At 46.0% G+C, this 23,526-nt stretch overlaps 1 protein-coding gene across 1 annotated transcript in view; it reads left to right on the top strand.

Annotated features, from left to right (window-relative positions):
- The window catches only part of VWDE (von Willebrand factor D and EGF domains), a 168,497-nt gene that overhangs the window by 65,528 nt on the left and 79,443 nt on the right, over positions 1–23,526 (top strand). Inside the window, exon 12 of the mRNA XM_068236783.1 lies at positions 20,572–20,780. Within this exon, the coding sequence (XP_068092884.1) occupies positions 20,572–20,780 (209 nt within the window). The remainder of the gene's footprint in view (positions 1–20,571; positions 20,781–23,526) is intronic.

The following is a 23,526-nucleotide window of genomic DNA, read 5'->3' as shown; positions in this document are numbered from 1 at the left end:
GGGCTGCACCTTAATGGGGAGGGTGCAGCTGCATTGGGGGAGAAGATGGCTAAACGGTTGGAGGAGATTTTAAACTAGGATCTGGGGGGAGGCGGGAGGATAAAGTCTCAATATGTAGACAAGATAAGGTAAAAAGACAGTGGGAGCCTAACATTATGGGGGGTGGAGAGGGGGGTGGAGACAGTGTAAAGATTAAGGAGGTTGGTAAAACTTCAAGTAGCCTATTTCGTGTAAACAAAATTGGTAAATGTGTTGGTAAAAATATAAAGTGCATGGTAACCAATGCTCGGAGCCTTGCAAATAAAATAGACGAACTAGAGTTCATTCTGAATGACAAAGGCTATGACATTGTGGGAATAACCGAGACATGGATGGATGAAAGCCATGACTGGATAGTTAATTTAAAAGGATACAATGTGTTTAGGAGGGATAGAACAGGGAAAAAAGGTGGAGGGGTTTGTCTCTTTGTTAAGAATTCTTTTACAGCTGTCCTCAACGATGAGATGGAGGAAGATTGCGAAGATGTGGAGTCCGTTTGGGTAAATATTCATGGTGGAAATAAAAGTTGCCAATTGCTTATTGGGGTATGCTACAGACCACCTCTTATTAATGAAGCTGCAGAACTGCGATTACTACAGCAGATTGAAAAAGCTGCAAGTAAAAACGAGGTCATAATTATGGGCGACTTCAACTTTCCAGACATTGACTGGGGTATTGAGGCTACCCATTCTGGTAAAAGCAGCAGATTTCTGACAGCACTACAGGACAATTACTTGACTCAAATGGTAACGGAACCAACTAGGGGGAATGCGTTACTGGATCTGATCATTTCTAATAGACCAGATAATGTATCAAATGTGCAGGTTCAAGAACATTTGGGAAATAGTGATCACAACATGATAACGTTTGATCTGGTGACTGATAGGCCACGGGGCAGCGGGACCACTAAAACTATGAATTTTAGAAAAGCAAAGTTCAATCAAATTAGGCAGGCACTAAGTTTGGTGAACTGGGATAATGTACTACAAGGGGACGACACTGTAGGGAAATGGCAAGCTTTTAAACGTATTCTCAATCAATATTGTAGTATGTATATCCCATATGGAAACAAAATGTCTAGGAATAAAAAAAGGCCTCTATGGATGAATAGAAAGGTTAGGGATAAAATGAAGAGGAAAAAGAATGCCTATAAGGTCCTAAAACAGGAGGGGACTGAGGCTGCACTAAGCAATTATAAGGAGTGCAATAAAAATTGTAAAAAAGAAATTAGGCTGGCAAAGATCGAAGCTGAAAATCAAATCGCTAGGGATATCAAATCTAACCCAAAAAAGTTTTACAAGTACATCAACTCTAAAAAAAGAAAGGTTGACTGTATAGGAATCCTAAAGGATGAGGGTGGGAACTCGATGGTGGACGACCAAGGTAAGGCAGAGTTATTAAATGCTTTCTTTGCTTCAGTCTTCACAAAGGAAACAGCACTGTTGCAAATTACAGAGGCAGAAGAGTCTCAATCTTCTAACTGTAATATTAAATACTTAACGCAGGAAGAAGTAAAGGCAAGACTAAATAAATTAAAAATAGACAAGGCACCTGGCCCGGATGGCATGCATCCTCGGGTCCTAAGAGAATTAAGTTCAGTTATAGCTTAGCCCCTTTATCTTATCTTTTGTGACTCTCTTGCAACTAGCAGAGTCCCAATGGATTGGCGTACAGCCCACGTTTTCCCATTATTTAAGAAGGGCAAAAAATCTGATCCAGGAAATTATAGACCTGTAAGCTTAACATCAGTTGTATGCAAACTATTTGAGGGGTTACTAAGAGATACTATACATGACTTCATAGTAGAAAATAATCTTATTTCTCAGCATCAACATGGGTTTACTAAAGACAGGTCCTGTTTGACTAACATGCTCAGCTTTTATGAGGTAGTAAATGCTAATATGGATATTGGGAATGCTGTAGATGTGATATACTTGGACTTTGCAAAGGCCTTCGACACTGTTCCCCACAGAAGTCTGGTGCAAAAGTTGAGGATGCAAGGACTGGGGAAGAGTTTGTGTGCATGGATAGGGAACTGGCTAATGGACAGAAAACAAAGAGTTGTGGTCAATGGATCGTACTCAAAATGGGAGACTGTTAGCAGTGGGGTCCCACAGGGGTCTGTACTGGGTCCAGTGCTCTTCAATTTATTTATTAATGACCTAGTAGATGCAGTAGTGAGCAATGTTGCTATTTTTGCAGATGATACAAAATTGTGCAGAATCATCAACTCTAAGGAAGATAGTGTCATATTGCAACAGGATCTGGATAGGATGGCTATATGGGCACATACATGGCAGATGAAATTCAATGTTGACAAATGTAAAGTCATGCATTTTGGTCGTACCAATGGTCTAGCACCATACAAAATAAATGGGATACAGTTGGGAACATCAAACTTGGAGAAGGACTTAGGAGTACTCATCGACAACAAGTTAAATAATCGTACTCAATGCCAAGCCGCTGCAGCTAAAGCGAACAAAATTTTGGGATGCATTAAAAGGGAAATAAAAACTCGAGATGCTAGCATAATATTGCCCCTGTTTAACTCTCTAGTAAGGCCACATCTGGAATATGGAATTCAGTTCTGGGCACCACATTACAAAAAAGATATTGCAGTTTTAGAGCAGGTGCAGAGACGAGCTACAAAATTGATACGTGGGATGGAAGGTCTCGCTTACCAAGAAAGGTTAGATAAACTGGGTTTATTTAGTCTAGAGAAAAGACGCCTTAGAGGAGATCTAATTAACATGTATAAATACATTAGAGGGCAATATAATAGCTTGGCGGATGAGCTTTTTGTCCCTAGGCCTTCTCAAAGGACTAGAGGACATGAGCTGCGCATGGAGGAAAAACGTTTTAGCCATTTATTTAGGAAAGGGTTCTTTACAGTAAGAGTGGTTAAGATGTGGAATGCATTGCCACAGGAAGTCGTTATGGCAAACTCTATACCTGCATTTAAAGGGGGCTTAGATGCTTTCCTTGCGTTGAAAGACATCCATGGCTACAATTACTTGGTTATGCCTAATGATGTTGATCCAGGGATTTTATCTGATTGCCATCTGGAGTCGGGAAGGAATTTTTCCCATTTGGGGCTAATTGGACCATGCCTGGTGGGGTTTTTTTCGCCTTCCTCTGGATCAACAGGGGTATGTGGGGGACGGGCTGGAGTTGTACTTTGTACTGGTTGAACTCGATGGACGTATGTCTTTTTTCAGCCAAAATAACTATGTAACTATGTAACTATGTAACTATGACAGCAGCATCAGCAGGAGGAATGGAGGAGTAGTGTGAGTGTGGCAGCAGGCAGGCAGCGTGACATAATAGCCCTGGTACCTAGCGGTGATACCAGGGCTGTAAATAAACACAGCAGGCAGGAGGTCCCAGACAGCGGTCGTGTAGCCCACATTGTGTCCAATACACAACTGGGACAACACAGTTTTCAACCCGGGCACCTCAGAAAAATTAAACCTTTTTTTTTTTTTTTTTTATGGTTTTGTAGTTTTGGTTTTACAACCAATTACACAGACAGATATAGCTATTTTTTGACGTAATAGCTGGTGGCAGAGTGGCAGCAGAAGGTAAATCTGTGTACCCTGGCGTTGGGAAACACAGACAGACAGACAGACAGCAGCAGCAGCAGCAGGAGGAATGGAGGAGTAATGTGAGCAGCTATTGTTTGACGTAATAGCTGGTGGCAGAGTGGCAGCAGAAGGTAAATCTGTGTACCCTGGCAGTGGGAAACACAGTCAGACAGCAGCATCAGCAGGAGGAATGGAGGAGTAGTGTGAGTGTGGCAGCAGGCAGGCAGGGTGACATAATAGCCCTGGTACCTAGCGGTGATACCAGGCCGTAAATGAACACAACAGGAGGTCCCAGACAGCGGTCGTGCAGCCCACATTGTGTCCAATACACAACTGGGACAACACAGTTTTCAACCCGGGCACCTCAGAAAAATTAAACCTTTTTTTTTTTTTTTTATGGTTTTGTAGTTTTGGTTTTACAACCAATTACACAGACAGATATAGCTATTTTTTGACGTAATAGCTGGTGGCAGAGTGGCAGCAGAAGGTAAATCTGTGTACCCTGGCGTTGGGAAACACAGACAGACAGACAGCAGCAGCAGCAGCAGGAGGAATGGAGGAGTAATGTGAGCAGCTATTGTTTGACGTAATAGCTGGTGGCAGAGTGGCAGCAGAAGGTAAATCTGTGTACCCTGGCGTTGGGAAACACAGACAGACAGCAGCATCAGCAGGAGGAATGGAGGAGTAGTGTGAGTGTGGCAGCAGGCAGGCAGCGTGACATAATAGCCCTGGTACCTAGCGGTGATACCAGGCCGTAAATGAACACAACAGGAGGTCCCAGACAGCGGTCGTGCAGCCCACATTGTGTCCAATACACAACTGGGACAACACAGTTTTCAACCCGGGCACCTCAGAAAAATTAAACCTTTTTTTTTTTTTTTTTTATGGTTTTTTGGTTTTGTTTGTAAAACAAATTACACAGATATATAGCTATTGTTTGACGTAATAGCTGGTGGCAGAGTGGCAGCAGAAGGTAAATCTGTGTACCCTGGCAGTGGGAAACACAGACAGACAGCAGCATCAGCAGGAGGAATGGAGGAGTAGTGTGAGTGTGGCAGCAGGCAGGCAGCGTGACATAATAGCCCTGGTACCTAGCGGTGATACCAGGCCGTAAATGAACACAACAGGAGGTCCCAGACAGCGGTCGTGCAGCCCACATTGTGTCCAATACACAACTGGGACAACACAGTTTTCAACCCGGGCACCTCAGAAAAATTAAACCTTTTTTTTTTTTTTTTTTATGGTTTTTTGGTTTTGTTTGTAAAACAAATTACACAGATATATAGCTATTGTTTGACGTAATAGCTGGTGGCAGAGTGGCAGCAGAAGGTAAATCTGTGTACCCTGGCAGTGGGAAACACAGACAGACAGCAGAAGGGCAGTACACAGCAGCCCACTGTAGGTGTAAAATGTGTGGCTGCAGGCGACGTAATAGTCAAAGTGAACCAGGCTGGCTTAGTGAGCAGGAGCCAGGAGGTGGTAAAGGGTGGTAAGGCACATTAACGATGGTTCTTAGCCAGTTCATGTCCCCCTCTCGCCGACAACAGGGGCCAGGAACTCGCCTTCCACCCACGCCTGGTTCATCTTGAGAAACGTCAGTCTGTCCACAGACTTGTGAGACAGACGTGAGCGTTTCTCGGTGACCACACCACCAGCTGCACTGAAGCAGCGCTCGGACAGCACGCTGGAAGGGGGGCAGGACAGCACTTCCAGGGCGTACTGCGCCAGCTCGCTCCAGATCTCCAGGCGCTTGACCCAATACGCCATGGGATCAACAGGGGCATCGCTGTCAAGCCCGCTGTAGGACCCCATGTAGTCAGCCACCATGCGGGTCAGGCGCTGGCTGTGACCGGTGGAGGATGCTGCTGCATGCACCTCCTCTCTAGTCACTGCTGCCGGAGCCTCTACAGTCCTGTAGAGCTCGTGGCTGAGAGACAGCAGGTCTGTGGGGCGCTTGCTGCTGGATGCAGGCACCTGCTGCTGCCTCTGTGCTGGCTGCTGGACAGTGGGGGTGGAAGGCTGGGGGAAGGCTTCCTCCAAGCGCTCAACAAGGGCCTGCTGCAAGCTCCTTATTTGTTGCGCTGGGTCTCCTCCTGCAGGCGGCAGGAACTGGCTCAACTTCCCCTTGAGGCGTGGGTCCAACATCATGCTGATCCAGATGTCCTCCCTCTGCTTCATCTGGATCACCCTGGGGTCTCTGCGCAGGCACGTCAGCATGTGCGCTGCCATTGGGAAGAGGCGGGCCACGTCTGCTGGCACATCGACGGCAGTGCTGCTGTCCTCATCCTCCTCCTCTGCCTCGTCAGCCTCATCCTCTCTCCACCCCCGCACCAACTCAGCTGCACTGTGCTGATCCCCCTCATCAGCAGCAAGGTCAGGGACCTCCACCAAGTCCTCCTCCTCCTCCCCCTCAGAGGTGGACTGTGCAGCTGCTTGCCGCTCCTGCTGGTCCAAGGCTACCGCTCCTTGTTCCAGCAAAGCATCGAGGGCCCTGTTCAGCAGACAAACCAGGGGCACCCACTCGCAGACCATAGCATGGTCCCTGCTCACCATGTTAGTGGCCTGCAGAAAGGGAGCCAGCACTAAGCACACCTGCTGCATGTGCCTCCAGTCATCATCGGGGACGATGGACGGGATGTTGCTGGTCTTGTCCCTTCTCTGAGCGGCGGAAACAGTGGCCAGGGCAAGGTACTGTTTGACAGCGCGCTTCTGTTCAACCAGACGCTCCAACATCGCCAGGGTGGAGTTCCAGCGAGTCGGAACGTCAAGGATCAGCCGATGGCGTGGCAGATCCAGCTCCTTTTGCACGTCTTCCAGGCTCGCACAGGCTGCAGCCGAGCGCCGGAAGTGACGCACAACGTTCCTTGCCGTTTCCAGCAGTTCGCCCATCCCCTGGTAGGTGCGCAAAAACTTCTGCACCACCAGGTTCAGCACTTGGGCAAGACAGGGGATGTGGGTCAGGTTTCCCCTGTCTATTGCGGCAACCAGATTGGCCCCATTGTCGGCCACCACCTCTCCGACTCTGAGGCCTCTGGGGGTCAGCCAAATCCTCTCCTGCTCCTGGAGTTTGGCCAACACATGGGTTGCCGTCAGCTTGGTCTTCCCAAGGCTGACCAAGTGCAGCAGCGCTTGGCAGTGGCGGGCCTTCACGCTGCTGCTGAGGCGGGGGGTTTGGCCAGGTGTGCCGGAGGATGGCAGAGGATCGGAGGAACCTGCTGCAGTTCCCCTGACCCTGCGGGGTGGCACCACCCACTGTGTTGCTGCTGCTGCTGTGCCCGCTGCTGCTCTCCCATCCTCACCCCCTTCCACCAAGCTGACCCAGTGGACAGTGAAGGACAGGTAGCGGCCTGTCCCGAAGCGGCTGCTCCAGGAGTCCATGGTGACGTGGACCCTTTCACCAACCGCGTGCTCCAGCCCTCGCTCCACATTGGCCATCACAAAGCGGTGCAGTGCAGGAATGGCCTTGCGGGAGAAAAAGTGTCTGCTGGGGAGCTGCCAGTCTGGGGCTGCGCAAGCAAGCAGCGCACGAATGTCGCTCCCCTCCTGCACGAGCGTGTACGGCAGGAGTTGGGAGCACATGGCCCGTGCCAGCAAGCCGTTCAGCTGCCGCACGCGACGGCTGCTGGGAGGCAGAGCCCTAACCACCCCCTGGAAGGACTCGCTCAAAAGGCTCTGGCGTGGCCTTTTGCTGGCACGGGAATCAGCAGACACAGCGGAGGAGGCCACTGAGGACTGGCTGCCAGAACAGGCCTCAGTGTCGGCGGCAGGAGTTGCAGAAGGGGGAGGAGCAGTGCGTTTCCGCACTCCTGCTGGTGCTGCTGGAGGAGCAGGAGGGCGGGTGGCTGCTGTTGCTGCTGCTGCTGAAGGCTGTGCAGTGATGGGTGTGGTGCCACTGCCAGCACCAGATGCCTTCAGCCTCTGGAACTCCTGATGCTGGTGGAAATGTTTCGCAGCAAGGTGGTTGATGAGCGAGCTGGTGCAGAACTTTAAGGGGTCTGCACCTCTGCTCAACTTCCGCTGACAGTGGTTGCAAGTGGCGTACTTGCTGTACACTGTGGGCATGGTGAAAAAGCGCCAGATTGGTGACAGAAACATCCCCCTACGGCATGGAAGCGCTGCTGCCTGTCTCCCTGTGGTGGTTGGGGGGGGGGCTTGGGTGCGGCTGGTGGTGGTACTGGCAGATGCTGCTGCTGCTGCTGCTGAGCCTGAGACACCAGCAGGCTGTGGGACCTGCCTACTGCTGCTGCCAATGCTTGCAATGATGCGCCTCCTTGCAAGGCCCACAAGAGCATCCTCCTCCTCCTCCTCAGAGCTGCGGAGGACGACATCCCCTGGAGGTGGTGGCACCCAGTCTCTGTCTGTCACCGGGTCATCAACATCCTCCCCCTCCTGAAACATGTCCTGCTGGGATGAGGACCCCCCAAACTCCTCTCCTGATGCATGGATGGGCTGCTTGACTGTCGCCACAGTCTTGCTGTCCAATCCCTCATCCCCCAAAGTGCCCATCAGCATCTCCTCCTCAAGATCGCCAACAACAGCAGACAATTTACTCATGATGCCTGGGGTCAAAAGACTGCTGAATGACAGGTCGGCGAGTGACGGTGAACTGGCCTCCTCCCCAGACCCTGCTGGGCGGCTGCTGCGAACAGGGGTGGTGGTGGTGGTGGTGAGGGTGGAGGCCTCAGATGCAGAGCTGATGGCGGGCTGCTCATCCTCCGTCATGAGTTGCACCACAGTGTCTGCATGCTTTTCCTCAATGGGACGTTTCCAACCCGGCTGGAGGAAAATCGGAGCAGGTGCTACACGCTGCTGCTGCTGTGTCTCTGCAGCGTGAGTTGCAGATGCTCCTGCTGGGCGGCGCCCAAGGCGTCCACGGCCAGTGGCTATGGGAGGAATGTTAGCCACTGACGCTGCTGCTGCTGCTGCGGAACTGTGCATGGTGGCGCGCCCGCGCCCACGGCTTGCCACAATGCTGCTCCCTCTCCTCCTGATTCCCTTGCTGCCCTTCCCCTTGCCCAAACCGCGCTGGCTGCCACTTCCAGACATCTTCGATGTTTTGGGCGTATAGACAAAAGTTTTTTAAAAGGGCGGGTGAAAAGTGGGGTACTTTAATGGAGTGGGTTGGTGGGTGAGGTGACTGAGTGAGTGTCCCTAGTACAGTAAGTAAGTAGTAACAGTCAGGAAGTACAACTAGCAGTTACAATAATCAGTAGTAATCACAAGTAAATTTAGTGTGTGTACACTACAGACAGTGAGTGCACGCACGCGCAAACACGCGCAGGAGCTAGCCTATGAACAGTGACTGAGTGAGTGTCCCTAGTACAGTAAGTAAGTAAGTAGTAACAGTCAGTAAGTACAACTAACTAATTACAATAATCAATCAGTTATCAGAAGGAAATAGAGTGTGTGTAGTGTGTACACAGACAGTGAGTGCACACACGCAGGAGCTAGTAGCCTATGAACAGTGACTGAGTGTCCTAGACTCCTAGTACAGTAAGTAGTAACAGTAAGTACAACTAACTAATTACAATAATCAATCAGTTATCAGAAGGAAATAGAGTGTGTGTAGTGTGTACACAGACAGTGAGTGCACACACGCAGGAGCTAGTAGCCTATGAACAGTGACTGAGTGTCCTAGACTCCTAGTACAGTAAGTAGTAACAGTAAGTACAACTAACTAATTACAATAAGCAATCAGTTATCAGAAGGAAATAGAGTGTGTGTAGTGTGTGTACACAGACAGTGAGTGCACACACGCAGGAGCTAGTAGCCTATGAACAGTGACTGAGTGTCCTAGACTCCTAGTACAGTAAGTAGTAACAGTAAGTACAACTAACTAATTACAATAAGAAATCAGTTATCAGAAGGAAATAGAGTGTGTGTAGTGTGTGTACACAGACAGTGAGTGCACACACGCAGGAGCTAGTAGCCTATGAACAGTGACTGAGTGTCCTAGACTCCTAGTACAGTAAGTAGTAACAGTAAGTACAACTAACTAATTACAATAAGAAATCAGTTATCAGAAGGAAATAGAGTGTGTGTAGTGTGTGTACACAGACAGTGAGTGCACACACGCAGGAGCTAGTAGCCTATGAACAGTGACTGAGTGTCCTAGACTCCTAGTACAGTAAGTAGTAACAGTAAGTACAACTAACTAATTACAATAATCAATCAGTTATCAGAAGGAAATAGAGTGTGTGTAGTGTGTACACAGACAGTGAGTGCACACACGCAGGAGCTAGTAGCCTATGAACAGTGACTGAGTGTCCTAGACTCCTAGTACAGTAAGTAGTAACAGTAAGTACAACTAACTAATTACAATAATCAATCAGTTATCAGAAGGAAATAGAGTGTGTGTAGTGTGTACACAGACAGTGAGTGCACACACGCAGGAGCTAGTAGCCTATGAACAGTGACTGAGTGTCCGAGACTCCTAGTACAGTAAGTAGTAACAGTGAGTACAACTAACTAATTACAATATTCAATTACAATAATCAATCAGTTATCAGAACTTGGAAATAGAGTGTGTGTAGTGTGTACACAGACAGTGAGTGCACACACGCAGGAGCAGCTAGTAGCCTATGAACAGTGACAGTGAGTGTCCTAGTACAGTTACAGTATATAACTACAATACTAATACAATCAGTAGTAAAGGACAGCAGAAATACTGGTATAGAATAGAGAGAAATAAACAGAGGACAGGAGGACAGCTGCCCACACAGGCAGGCCCTGAGGCCTAAAGCTGTAAGCCTGCAGCAGCTGGCCTGTCTCTATGTAACACAAAAGCTACTAACTAAAATACAATGTCTATCTAACTAACAACAATATAGGTGTGTATAGGAGGTGTATGTGAGCAAAAACGCTAGGTAAATGACCACAATAAAGCTCTTGCTAAGCCAAAGCACAAAGGAGCAACTCTCTCTCTATGCAAGTCTCCGGCAAGGACGGAGAAACGTAACATGGCGGCCGCTATTTATAGGGTAGGGGCTGGCCAGGGTCCCCCTCTGTGATTGGCTGCCGTCAGAGGGCCTGGGAGCCCTCTGATTGGCTCTAAGGACATCAATCTGGGCTATGACGCTATTCGAGCTCGGTACCGAGCTCGAATAGCGCCGTTTGCTCGAATAGCTCGAATAGTGAATGGGCTATTCGAGTGTACGCGAATAGCCCATTCGAATAGCTACAGCTATTCGGAGCTCGAATACCGAGCTCGAATAGCTGGAAAAGAGCTCGAATATTCGAGCTACTCGAATATTCGAGCTCTGCTGAGCACCACTGCTGTACTGACATATAGCAGAATGCAGTAAAGAGGCCCTGTAGTGACATATAGCAGAATGCAGTAAAGAGGCCCTGTAGTGACATATAGCAGAATGCAGTAAAGAGGCCCTGTAGTGACATATAGCAGAATGCAGTTAAGAGGCCATGTAGTGACATATAGTAGAATGCAGTAAAGAGGCTCTGTAGTGACATATAGCAGAATGCAGTAAAGAGGCCCTGTAGTGAGATATAGTAGAATGCAGTAAAGAGGCCCTGTAGTGACATATAGTAGAATGCCGTAAAGAGGCCCTGTAGTGACATAGCAGAATGCAGTAAAGAGGCCCTATAGTGACATATAGTAGAATGCAGTAAAGAGGCCCTGTAGTGACATATAGCCGAATGCAGTAAAGAGGCCCTGTAGTGACATATAGTAGAATGCAGTAAAGAGGCCCTGTAGTGACATATAGCAAAATGCAGTAAAGAGGTCCTGTAGTGACATATAGCAGAATGCAGTAAAGAGGCCCTGTAGTGACATACAGTAGAATGCAGTAAAGAGGCCCTGTAGTGACATATAGCAGAATGCAGTAAAGAGGCCATGTAGTGACATATAGTAGAATGGAGATAAGAGGCCCTGTAGTGACATATAGCAGAATGCAGTAAAGAGGCCATGTAGTGACATATAGTAGAATGGAGATAAGAGGCCCTGTAGTGACATACAGTAGAATGCAGTAAAGAGGCCCTGTAGTGACATATAGCAGAATGCAGTAAAGAGGCCCTGTAGTGACATATAGCAGAATGCAGTAAAGAGGATCTGTAGTGACATATAGCAGAATGCAGTAAAGAGGCCCTGTAGTGACATATAGTAGAATGCAGTAAAGAGGCCCTGTAGTGACATAAAGCAGAATGCAGTAATGAGGCCCTGTAGTGACATATAGTAGAATACAGTAGAGAGGCCCTGTAGTGACATATAGTAGAATGCAGTAAAGAGGCCCTGTGGTGACATATAGCAGAATGCAGTAAAGAGGCCCTGTAGTGACATATAGCAGAATGCAGTAAAGAAGCCCTGTAGTGACATATAGCAGAATGCAGTAAAGAGGCCCTGTAGTGACATATAGTAGAATGCAGTAAAGAGGCCCTGTAGTTACATATATCAGAATGCAGTAAAGAGGCCCTGTAGTAACATATAGTAGAATGCAGTAAAGAGGCCCTGTAGTGACATATAGCAGAATGCAGTAAAGAGGCCATGTAGTGACATATAGTAGAATGCAGTAAAGAGGCCCTGTAGTGACATATAGCAGAATGCAGTAAAGAGGCTTATGTAGTGACATATAGTAGAATGCAGTAAAGAGGCCCTGTAGTGACATATAGCAGAATGCAGTAAAGAGGCCCTGTAGTGACATATAGCAGAATGCAGTAAAGAGGCCCTGTAGTGACATACAGTAGAATGCAGTAAAGAGGCCCTGTAGTGACATATAGTAGAATGCAGTAAAGAGGCCCTGTAGTGACATATAGCAGAATGCAGTAAAGAGGCCCTGTAGTGACATATAGCAGAATGCAGTAAAGAGGCCCTGTAGTGACATATAGCAGAATGCAGTAAAGAGGCCATGTAGTGACATATAGTAGAATGCAGTAAAGAGGCTCTGTAGTGACATATAGCAGAATGCAGTAAAGAGGCCCTGTAGTGACAAATAGTAGAATGCAGTAAAGAGGCCCTGTAGTGACATATAGTAGAATGCAGTAAAGAGGCCCTGTAGTGACATAGCAGAATGCAGTAAAGAGGCCCTATAGTGACATATAGTAGAATGCAGTAAAGAGGCCCTGTAGTGACATATAGCCGAATGCAGTAAAGAGGCCCTGTAGTGACATATAGTAGAATGCAGTAAAGAGGCCCTGTAGTGACATATAGCAGAATGCAGTAAAGAGGTCCTGTAATGACATATAGCAGAATGCAGTAAAGAGGCCCTGTAGTGACATATAGCAGAATGCAGTAAAGAGGCCCTGTAGTGACATATAGCAGAATGCAGTAAAGAGACCCTGTAGTGACATATAGCAGAATGCAGTAAAGAGGCCCTGTAGTGACATATAGCAGAGTGCAGTAAAGAGGCCCTGTAGTGACATATAGCAGAATACAGTAAAGAGGCCCTGTAGTGACATATAGCAGAATGCAGTAAAGAGGTCCTGTAGTGACATATAGCAGAATGCAGTAAAGAGGCCCTGTAGTGACATATAGCAGAATGCAGTAAAGAGGCCCTGTAATGACATATAGCAGAATGCAGTAAAGAGGCCCTGTAGTGACATATAGCAGAATGCAGTAAAGAGGCCCTGTAGTGACATATAGCAGAATGCAGTAAAGAGGCCCTGTAGTGACATATAGCAGAATGCAGTAAAGAGGCCCTGTAGTGACATATAGCAGAATGCAGTAAAGAGGCCCTGTAGTGACATATAGCAGAATGCAGTAAAGAGGCCCTGTAGTGACATATAGCAGAATGCAGTAAAGAGGCCCTGTAGTGACATATAGCAGAATGCAGTAAAGAGGCCCTGTAGTGACATATAGCAGAATGCAGTAAAGAGGCCATGTAGTGACATATAGCAGAATGCAATAAAGAGGCCCTGTAGTGACATTTAGCAGAATGCAGTAAAGAGGCCCTGTAGTGACATATAGCAGAATGCAGTAAAGAGGCCCTGTAGTGACATATAGCAGAATGCAGTAAAGAGGCCCTGTAGTGACATATAGCAGAATGCAGTAAAGAGGCCCTGTAGTGACATATAGCAGAATCAGAATGCAGTAAAGAGGCCCTGTAGTGACATTTAGCAGAATGCAGTAAAGAGGCCCTGTAGTGACATATAGCAGAATGCAGTAAAGAGGCCCTGTAGTGACATATAGTAGAATGCAGTAAAGAGGCCCTGTAGTGACATATAGTAGAATGTAGTAAAGAGGCCCAGTAGTGACATATAGCAGAATGCAGTAAAGAGGCCCAGTAGTGACATATAGCAGAATGCAGTAAAGAGGCCTTGTAGTGACATATAGTAGAATGCAGTAAAGTGGCCCTGTAGTGACATATAGCAGAATGCAGTAAAGAGGCCCTGTAGTGACATATAGCAGAATGCAGTAAAGAGGCCCTGTAGTGACATATAGCAGAATGCAGTTAAGAGGCCATGTAGTGACATATAGTAGAATGCAGTAAAGAGGCTCTGTAGTGACATATAGCAGAATGCAGTAAAGAGGCCCTGTAGTGACATATAGTAGAATGCAGTAAAGAGGCCCTGTAGTGACATATAGTAGAATGCCGTAAAGAGGCCCTGTAGTGACATAGCAGAATGCAGTAAAGAGGCCCTATAGTGACATATAGTAGAATGCAGTAAAGAGGCCCTGTAGTGACATATAGCCGAATGCAGTAAAGAGGCCCTGTAGTGACATATAGTAGAATGCAGTAAAGAGGCCCTGTAGTGACATATAGCAAAATGCAGTAAAGAGGTCCTGTAGTGACATATAGCAGAATGCAGTAAAGAGGCCCTGTAGTGACATACAGTAGAATGCAGTAAAGAGGCCCTGTAGTGACATATAGTAGAATGCAGTAAAGAGGCCCTGTAGTGACATATAGCAGAATGCAGTAAAGAGGCCCTGTAGTGACATATAGCAGAATGCAGTAAAGAGGCCCTGTAGTGACATATAGCAGAATGCAGTAAAGAGGATCTGTAGTGACATATAGCAGAATGCAGTAAAGAGGCCCTGTAGTGACATATAGTAGAATGCAGTAAAGAGGCCCTGTAGTGACATAAAGCAGAATGCAGTAATGAGGCCCTGTAGTGACATATAGTAGAATACAGTAGAGAGGCCCTGTAGTGACATATAGTAGAATGCAGTAAAGAGGCCCTGTGGTGACATATAGCAGAATGCAGTAAAGAGGCCCTGTAGTGACATATAGCAGAATGCAGTAAAGAGGCCCTGTAGTGACATATAGCAGAATGCAGTAAAGAGGCCCTGTAGTGACATATAGTAGAATGCAGTAAAGAGGCCCTGTAGTGACATATATCAGAATGCAGTAAAGAGGCCCTGTAGTAACATATAGTAGAATGCAGTAAAGAGGCCCTGTAGTGACATATAGCAGAATGCAGTAAAGAGGCCATGTAGTGACATATAGTAGAATGCAGTAAAGAGGCCCTGTAGTGACATATAGCAGAATGCAGTAAAGAGGCCATGTAGTGACATATAGTAGAATGCAGTAAAGAGGCCCTGTAGTGACATATAGCAGAATGCAGTAAAGAGGCCCTGTAGTGACATATAGCAGAATGCAGTAAAGAGGCCCTGTAGTGACATACAGTAGAATGCAGTAAAGAGGCCCTGTAGTGACATATAGTAGAATGCAGTAAAGAGGCCCTGTAGTGACATATAGCAGAATGCAGTAAAGAGGCCCTATAGTGACATATAGCAGAATGCAGTAAAGAGGCCCTGTAGTGACATATAGCAGAATGCAGTAAAGAGGCCATGTAGTGACATATAGTAGAATGCAGTAAAGAGGCTCTGTAGTGACATATAGCAGAATGCAGTAAAGAGGCCCTGTAGTGACATATAGTAGAATGCAGTAAAGAGGCCCTGTAGTGACATATAGTAGAATGCAGTAAAGAGGCCCTGTAGTGACATAGCAGAATGCAGTAAAGAGGCCCTATAGTGACATATAGTAGAATGCAGTAAAGAGGCCCTGTAGTGACATATAGCCGAATGCAGTAAAGAGGCCCTGTAGTGACATATAGTAGAATGCAGTAAAGAGGCCCTGTAGTGACATATAGCAGAATGCAGTAAAGAGGTCCTGTAATGACATATAGCAGAATGCAGTAAAGAGGCCCTGTAGTGACATATAGCAGAATGCAGTAAAGAGGCCCTGTAGTGACATATAGCAGAATGCAGTAAAGAGACCCTGTAGTGACATATAGCAGAATGCAGTAAAGAGGCCCTGTAGTGACATATAGCAGAGTGCAGTAAAGAGGCCCTGTAGTGACATATAGCAGAATACAGTAAAGAGGCCCTGTAGTGACATATAGCAGAATGCAGTAAAGAGGTCCTGTAGTGACATATAGCAGAATGCAGTAAAGAGGCCCTGTAGTGACATATAGCAGAATGCAGTAAATAGGCCCTGTAATGACATATAGCAGAATGCAGTAAAGAGGCCCTGTAGTGACATATAGCAGAATGCAGTAAAGAGGCCCTGTAGTGACATATAGCAGAATGCAGTAAAGAGGCCCTGTAGTGACATATAGCAGAATGCAGTAAAGAGGCCCTGTAGTGACATATAGCAGAATGCAGTAAAGAGGCCCTGTAGTGACATATAGCAGAATGCAGTAAAGAGGCCCTGTAGTGACATATAGCAGAATGCAGTAAAGAGGCCCTGTAGTGACATATAGCAGAATGCAGTAAAGAGGCCCTGTAGTGACATATAGCAGAATGCAGTAAAGAGGCCATGTAGTGACATATAGCAGAATGCAATAAAGAGGCCCTGTAGTGACATATAGCAGAATGCAGTAAAGAGGCCCTGTAGTGACATATAGCAGAATGCAGTAAAGAGGCCCTGTAGTGACATATAGCAGAATGCAGTAAAGAGGCCCTGTAGTGACATATAGCAGAATCAGAATGCAGTAAAGAGGCCCTGTAGTGACATTTAGCAGAATGCAGTAAAGAGGCCCTGTAGTGACATATAGCAGAATGCAGTAAAGAGGCCCTGTAGTGACATATAGCAGAATGCAGTAAAGAGGATCTGTAGTGACATATAGCAGAATGCAGTAAAGAGGCCCTGTAGTGACATATAGTAGAATGCAGTAAAGAGGCCCTGTAGTGACATAAAGCAGAATGCAGTAATGAGGCCCTGTAGTGACATATAGTAGAATACAGTAGAGAGGCCCTGTAGTGACATATAGTAGAATGCAGTAAAGAGGCCCTGTGGTGACATATAGCAGAATGCAGTAAAGAGGCCCTGTAGTGACATATAGCAGAATGCAGTAAAGAGGCCCTGTAGTGACATATAGCAGAATGCAGTAAAGAGGCCCTGTAGTGACATATAGTAGAATGCAGTAAAGAGGCCCTGTAGTGACATATATCAGAATGCAGTAAAGAGGCCCTGTAGTAACATATAGTAGAATGCAGTAAAGAGGCCCTGTAGTGACATATAGCAGAATGCAGTAAAGAGGCCATGTAGTGACATATAGTAGAATGCAGTAAAGAGGCCCTGTAGTGACATATAGCAGAATGCAGTAAAGAGGCCATGTAGTGACATATAGTAGAATGCAGTAAAGAGGCCCTGTAGTGACATATAGCAGAATGCAGTAAAGAGGCCCTGTAGTGACATATAGCAGAATGCAGTAAAGAGGCCCTGTAGTGACATACAGTAGAATGCAGTAAAGAGGCCCTGTAGTGACATATAGTAGAATGCAGTAAAGAGGCCCTGTAGTGACATATAGCAGAATGCAGTAAAGAGGCCCTGTAGTGACATATAGCAGAATGCAGTAAAGAGGCCCTGTAGTGACATATAGCAGAATGCAGTAAAGAGGCCATGTAGTGACATATAGTAGAATGCAGTAAAGAGGCTCTGTAGTGACATATAGCAGAATGCAGTAAAGAGGCCCTGTAGTGACATATAGTAGAATGCAGTAAAGAGGCCCTGTAGTGACATATAGTAGAATGCAGTAAAGAGGCCCTGTAGTGACATAGCAGAATGCAGTAAAGAGGCCCTATAGTGACATATAGTAGAATGCAGTAAAGAGGCCCTGTAGTGACATATAGCCGAATGCAGTAAAGAGGCCCTGTAGTGACATATAGTAGAATGCAGTAAAGAGGCCCTGTAGTGACATATAGCAGAATGCAGTAAAGAGGTCCTGTAATGACATATAGCAGAATGCAGTAAAGAGGCCCTGTAGTGACATATAGCAGAATGCAGTAAAGAGGCCCTGTAGTGACATATAGCAGAATGCAGTAAAGAGACCCTGTAGTGACATATAGCAGAATGCAGTAAAGAGGCCCTGTAGTGACATATAGCAGAGTGCAGTAAAGAGGCCCTGTAGTGACATATAGCAGAATACAGTAAAGAGGCCCTGTAGTGACATATAGCAGAATGCAGTAAAGAGGTCCTGTAGTGACATATAGCAGAATGCAGTAAAGAGGCCCTGTAGTGACATATAGCAGAATGCAGTAAAGAGGCCCTGTAATGACATATAGCAGAATGCAGTAAAGAGGCCCTGTAGTGACATATAGCAGAATGCAGTAAAGAGGCCCTGTAGTGACATATAGCAGAATGCAGTAAAGAGGCCCTGTAGTGACATATAGCAGAATGCAGTAAAGAGGCCCTGTAGTGACATATAGCAGAATGCAGTAAAGAGGCCCTGTAGTGACATATAGCAGAATGCAGTAAAGAGGCCCTGTAGTGACATATAGCAGAATGCAGTAAAGAGGCCCTGTAGTGACATATAGCAGAATGCAGTAAAGAGGCCATGTAGTGACATATAGCAGAATGCAATAAAGAGGCCCTGTAGTGACATATAGCAGAATGCAGTAAAGAGGCCCTGTAGTGACATATAGCAGAATGCAGTAAAGAGGCCCTGTAGTGACATATAGCAGAATGCAGTAAAGAGGCCCTGTAGTGACATATAGCAGAATCAGAATGCAGTAAAGAGGCCCTGTAGTGACATTTAGCAGAATGCAGTAAAGAGGCCCTGTAGTGACATATAGCAGAATGCAGTAAAGAGGCCCTGTAGTGACATATAGCAGAATGCAGTAAAGAGGCCTTGTAGTGACATATAGTAGAATGCAGTAAAGTGGCCCTGTAGTGACATATAGCAGAATGCAGTAAAGAGGCCCTGTAGTGACATATAGTAGAATCCTGTAAAGAGGCTCTGTAGTGACATATTGCAGAATGCAGTAAAGAGGCCCTGTGGTGACATATAGTAAAATGCAGTACATTATTCAGGATAATTATTCAGAAGTTTTGTTAATCAGCCCCTACGTGAGTTAGTGCGCGTTTGGACCTATTCACGGGATTTGAAAAGTATGTTGCATGTGGTTTTCTTAAACAAGCCATTAGGCTTTCAAGTGCATTTTTTAACTGCTTTGCATGTTTAAGAGTGCTTCATATCTTAGAAAAAGGCATGCGTTTTAATGCTTTTGAAAGAAGACAAAAAGACATGAACAACGCATCCAAATTCGGGTCTGACGTGCACAGAAAAAAGCACCCCAAAGCAAATGTACATTTGAAGTGATAAAGGAAGCCTGACGCAGAAAAAAAAAACAACGAATGATATAATGAATTGTATGTGTAGTACAAATCATAAATACAACATTAGTAGCAAAGAGAAGAATCTCATACTTTTATTTTCAGTTATATTATTATTATTATTTAGTATTTATATAGCGCCGACATATTACGCAGTGCTGTACAGTGTATATATATATATCTTGTTGCTAACTGTCCCTCAAAGGAGCTCACAATCTATTCCCTACCATTGCCATATGTCTATATTATGTAGTGTAAGTACTGTAGTCTAGGGCCAATTTTATATAATTTTTTTTACTAACATTTCATCATTCTGTCACAATTGCAGTTTTAAAACCATAACTCTGTCTTTTAAACTATAAAACACAGCTTAAATAATGACCCTTTTAACCTCCTTGCAGTAAAACCTTATCACAAGCGGTCTCTAGCGGTTTCTTGGCTGTGTAAGTTCTTCAGAAAACAGGACTGTATTTGACCCAGTGGGTCAGAGAGCTCAGAGAAGTTCAGCACTGTATTGTACCCAAATGAGTGGAAGAGCTCAGGAAGCTCCTTTGCATTTTAACTCCTTTTGCATTTTAAGCGTTTTAACTCTTCCTGTACTGGAAAACACTATGAGACTCTTTTCGTGGTACTAAAGTTCTATTTCTTAGCTGTACTACACATTTGTGAAGTTTTTATTGCTGTTTGTATCTTCACTGGAGTAATTCTTGTTTCGTACCAAGCCAACAGTGAGAACACAGGAAGTGAAGGCTTCACTCTAACAGGAAATAAAAAGCATGAGGGTTCGTTTCCACGATTGCGGTGCGGAATCGCCTGGATTCCACCGCTGATGAAATCGCATGCGGATGCGATTCCCCATGCATTTTTTGCCGCGAATTCGCATAGGTGAGGGTATATGCGATTTTAACCATGTCACTGCCTGTGTGAATTTACATTGGTACTTATGCGAATTCGCGGCAAAAAACACATGGGGAAAACGCATGTGATTTCCCTATTAAATACATTGCATGCGATTCGCATGCATTCCACTCACAGGCGAATTCTGCGGCTCTTTTGTGCGTTTTTTCACCGCTGAAAAAAACGCACCTCAACAACGCTACAGTGGAAACAGGCCCATCCACTTGCATTACATGTGCGAATCTGCATGCGTTGCGGATTCGCGATAGTGGAAACGAGCCCTGAGAAACGTTTTTGACCATTCCCCACTCCACTAAGTAAAGTATATTATTGCTGTTTCTGTCCCTGTTGGAAAGACCACTTTGCTTCCTGTCACCTGTGACATGCCTGGAAGTGAGTGGAAGTGAGGTGACAGTCATGACACAGATGCCAAAATAAAAAATATATACCGGTATATATACAAAACAAAAAAAACAGCTTAGGTTCTAAACCTTTCATTGTCAATTATTCTGTTCACAGAGCAGCTGTCTTCTCTCCTCCAGATCACCTTCTCGTCAGGCGCTTTTATCCGGGCTGATGTCAGTGAATGGGGGATGAGCCTGACCCTCAGGGCGCCCAGCTCAGACTTCCGGAATACGCTGGGACTGTGCGGGACATTCGATGGGAACCCCAACAACGACTTTCATGACACCAAAGGGGTCCAGCTGGAGGAGACCTCCCAGAGCCGTCTGTATTTCATCAAGCACTGGAAGTAAGAGGTCTATGTGGAAAATCACATGCATTTCACTCCAAGGCTGCAGTTTATAAACCTATGTTGCAGTAGTCATCAAACCACATTCCAAGAATGAGCTTTTACTTTTTAACATAGTTCACAAAAAGCTGTTCACCTGCATCGTTTCTTTTAAGGAAGACTGGGGAGGGGTAATGTGGTGACATCATCACTCTTTTCCACAGCTTACCACAAGGTGGCACTAGTTGCTCATAAGTTTTACTGATTCTCCCCCCCCCCCCCCTTTTCTGCCCACCAAAAGCTTTCTGTTGGTGGGCTCTGATCGCTGCTGTGATAATTAGGTTTTTTTTTCCTAATTATATAAAAAGAGCCTTTAAAAAATCTGAAGTTTTCCTCTCCTCTCATAGGCATCAGCCCATGAGAGGGACAACTTGGAGGGACAGCTAATTGTCCCCTGTACAGCGCTGCGCTAGATCGCAGCGCTAGATCGCAGCGCTGACGCTGTACAAATGTAAACAAACTTTTTTTTACTTTCTTTTATTTACACTTAACAGCCTGCAAGGCGCGATTGCGGTTTTGCAGGTTGATCACGGATCCCCACTCCGTCACTCAGCGGGGATGCGTGCGCACTGGCGCTCCCGATCCCCTGTAAAACCCTGCCCCAGGACTTGATGCCTTTCAGCGTTAGGCGGTCCTGGGGCTGCCATCTTCCCGACGTCTATCGGCGTTAGGCACTCGGGAAGGGGTTTTTAATGATTGTCCTCAAGTCTGAAACATTGTAACACAATGTAACAGATTTCTCAGCCACAGAGGGTAGAAAGGGGGCGAGGCCAAAGAAGTATCGGTACATTTGATTTTTAAGGTAAAATACGTTTTTACATGTAAACATTAAAGTGCTCATTAACGGTACAAGATCCTGAACTAGCGACTGTTCGATCGATCAAATCGGATACCGTTAATCGTGCCGATCGACAAGAAATAATTATTCTGTTGATCTTTCCTTCGATCCATATTTGAGAAATAATAATTTTATTCTGATCAGACTGCTTATCATTCTCTCTGCTGTTGATGGGCATGAACAATCATTTCCAATCAATCGCAATACAATCGGATCGGAAAGTCAATCATTCAGGAAATTGGATAATTAATGGGCAACTTTATACCTTTACTAAGCTTAGTGTAAGACATTAACTGTGTTCTCATCAGGCCCGGATTTACATCACAGGAGCCTATAGGCACAGATGTCCTGGCACCCTAGACTCCGCCCTCCATGAACCTACAAACCCCCACCGAACCGCACAGCAAGTGTGTTGGCTCTCCTAGCTGTCACTTCTCCCTTACCAGTCATAGGTAGCTACAGGTGCCCCTTAGTATTAGGTAGCCAGCTAGTGGTGCCCCCAACTGAAGGGAGATCTTGTCAGTGAAATGCAGAGAGCTGGGTGACTAAACTCTCATTTACGCTGTGCTCAGGACTCTGCATAGGGAAGGAGGGAGGTGCTAGGGGAGGGGAGTGAGCCGCCTTTCCATCATCAGGCGCCTATAGGCATGTGCCTATCGTGCCTTATGGGAAATTCGGCCATGGTTCTCATAGTAAATTAAATTATGATTTTAGGTTGATTTAGCACATTTATAGTACAACTAGTAAAAAGGCCTGTCCGTTAAAAAAGGCCACGGCCGATGCCACCCGCAATACGCGCACAGACATCCCACTTGCTCATCCCCCACTGCAGTCCAAAGTATATGCAAACAGGGAGAGATATTGCTTGCTTGGCAGTTGAAAAAAAAAAGCGGTTCTTTCCCACAATGCAATGAGGTTCGCAGAAAGTAAACTGTCAGGTCTGGAAGCAGGGACACACACAGGGACAGGACACAGAGACACAGGACTTTTATTATATAGGGTACTGTAATGATCTGCTCTGCTGTCTGCACAGGCAGACAGCTTTTTGACCATTTGTTAGGTCTGAGTGCTGCAGGTCCTTGGAAAAGAGACCTGTCTCCATTCTGCAAGCTGCAGAGTTGCTGTTCTGGTGAGGAATTTGCATCCACTTGTCATGCAAATTGCTTAGCTGCTTCCTCTGATGGCTTTCAGTATAAATACCATTTCCTCCCAGAATTCCTTGCTGGTCATGATGGGTTGTTCCTGCTAACTTACCTGGAGTCTCAGCCCTTTGCTTACTGTTTGCTAATATTGCTATTTTAGGGTAGTTCCTTGGGAGTGCCCTAGCATTCCTGTTAGCATAGTCAGGTTGTTTGTTTCCTGTATTGCTTGTACTGTCTATCTGTTGCGATTGTCTTGTCACCAGCGGCGGTCGACAGGAAATCTTTCTGTCTGTTGGGATTGCACTCGCCCTAGCGGTAGAGGCAGTGGATCCTTCTGTACTCTGTCTGGGAGTTTAGCCAGAGCAACGGTTGCTACTGGCTGCTCCGTCTGTCTGTCTGTCTGTCTGTCTGGAACGAACGCTTGCTGTTGTCTCGGTGAGGTAGCGTTCGCGTTCTCTTTTGTTTTCGTGCTTCTTTGGTTAGTCAGGGTTTGTACGCTTTGCGCTTCTCGTGTGGCGATCGTGCCGCGCACGCGCTTTGTCGCTATTGCGCCTAACGTGTGGTGACCGCGTGTAGTTAGTCCTGTCTGCTCCTGTGTGTTGAATTACTGTTTGTTACCAGTTCTGTCTTTATTCTGTTCCTTTGCTCTGTATTACTCAGTCTGGTGTCGCTATTAGCAATCGCCATTCTTGCGATTGCGTTCCCACTTGGTTTTCGTTGTTGTGTG

This window comes from Hyperolius riggenbachi, chromosome 5, assembly GCF_040937935.1.
Source record: "Hyperolius riggenbachi isolate aHypRig1 chromosome 5, aHypRig1.pri, whole genome shotgun sequence".
NCBI classification, from domain to species: Eukaryota; Metazoa; Chordata; class Amphibia; order Anura; family Hyperoliidae; genus Hyperolius; species Hyperolius riggenbachi.
The sequence above is the reverse complement of the archived record's forward strand: the minus strand, read 5'-3'. Positions and strand labels throughout refer to the sequence as shown.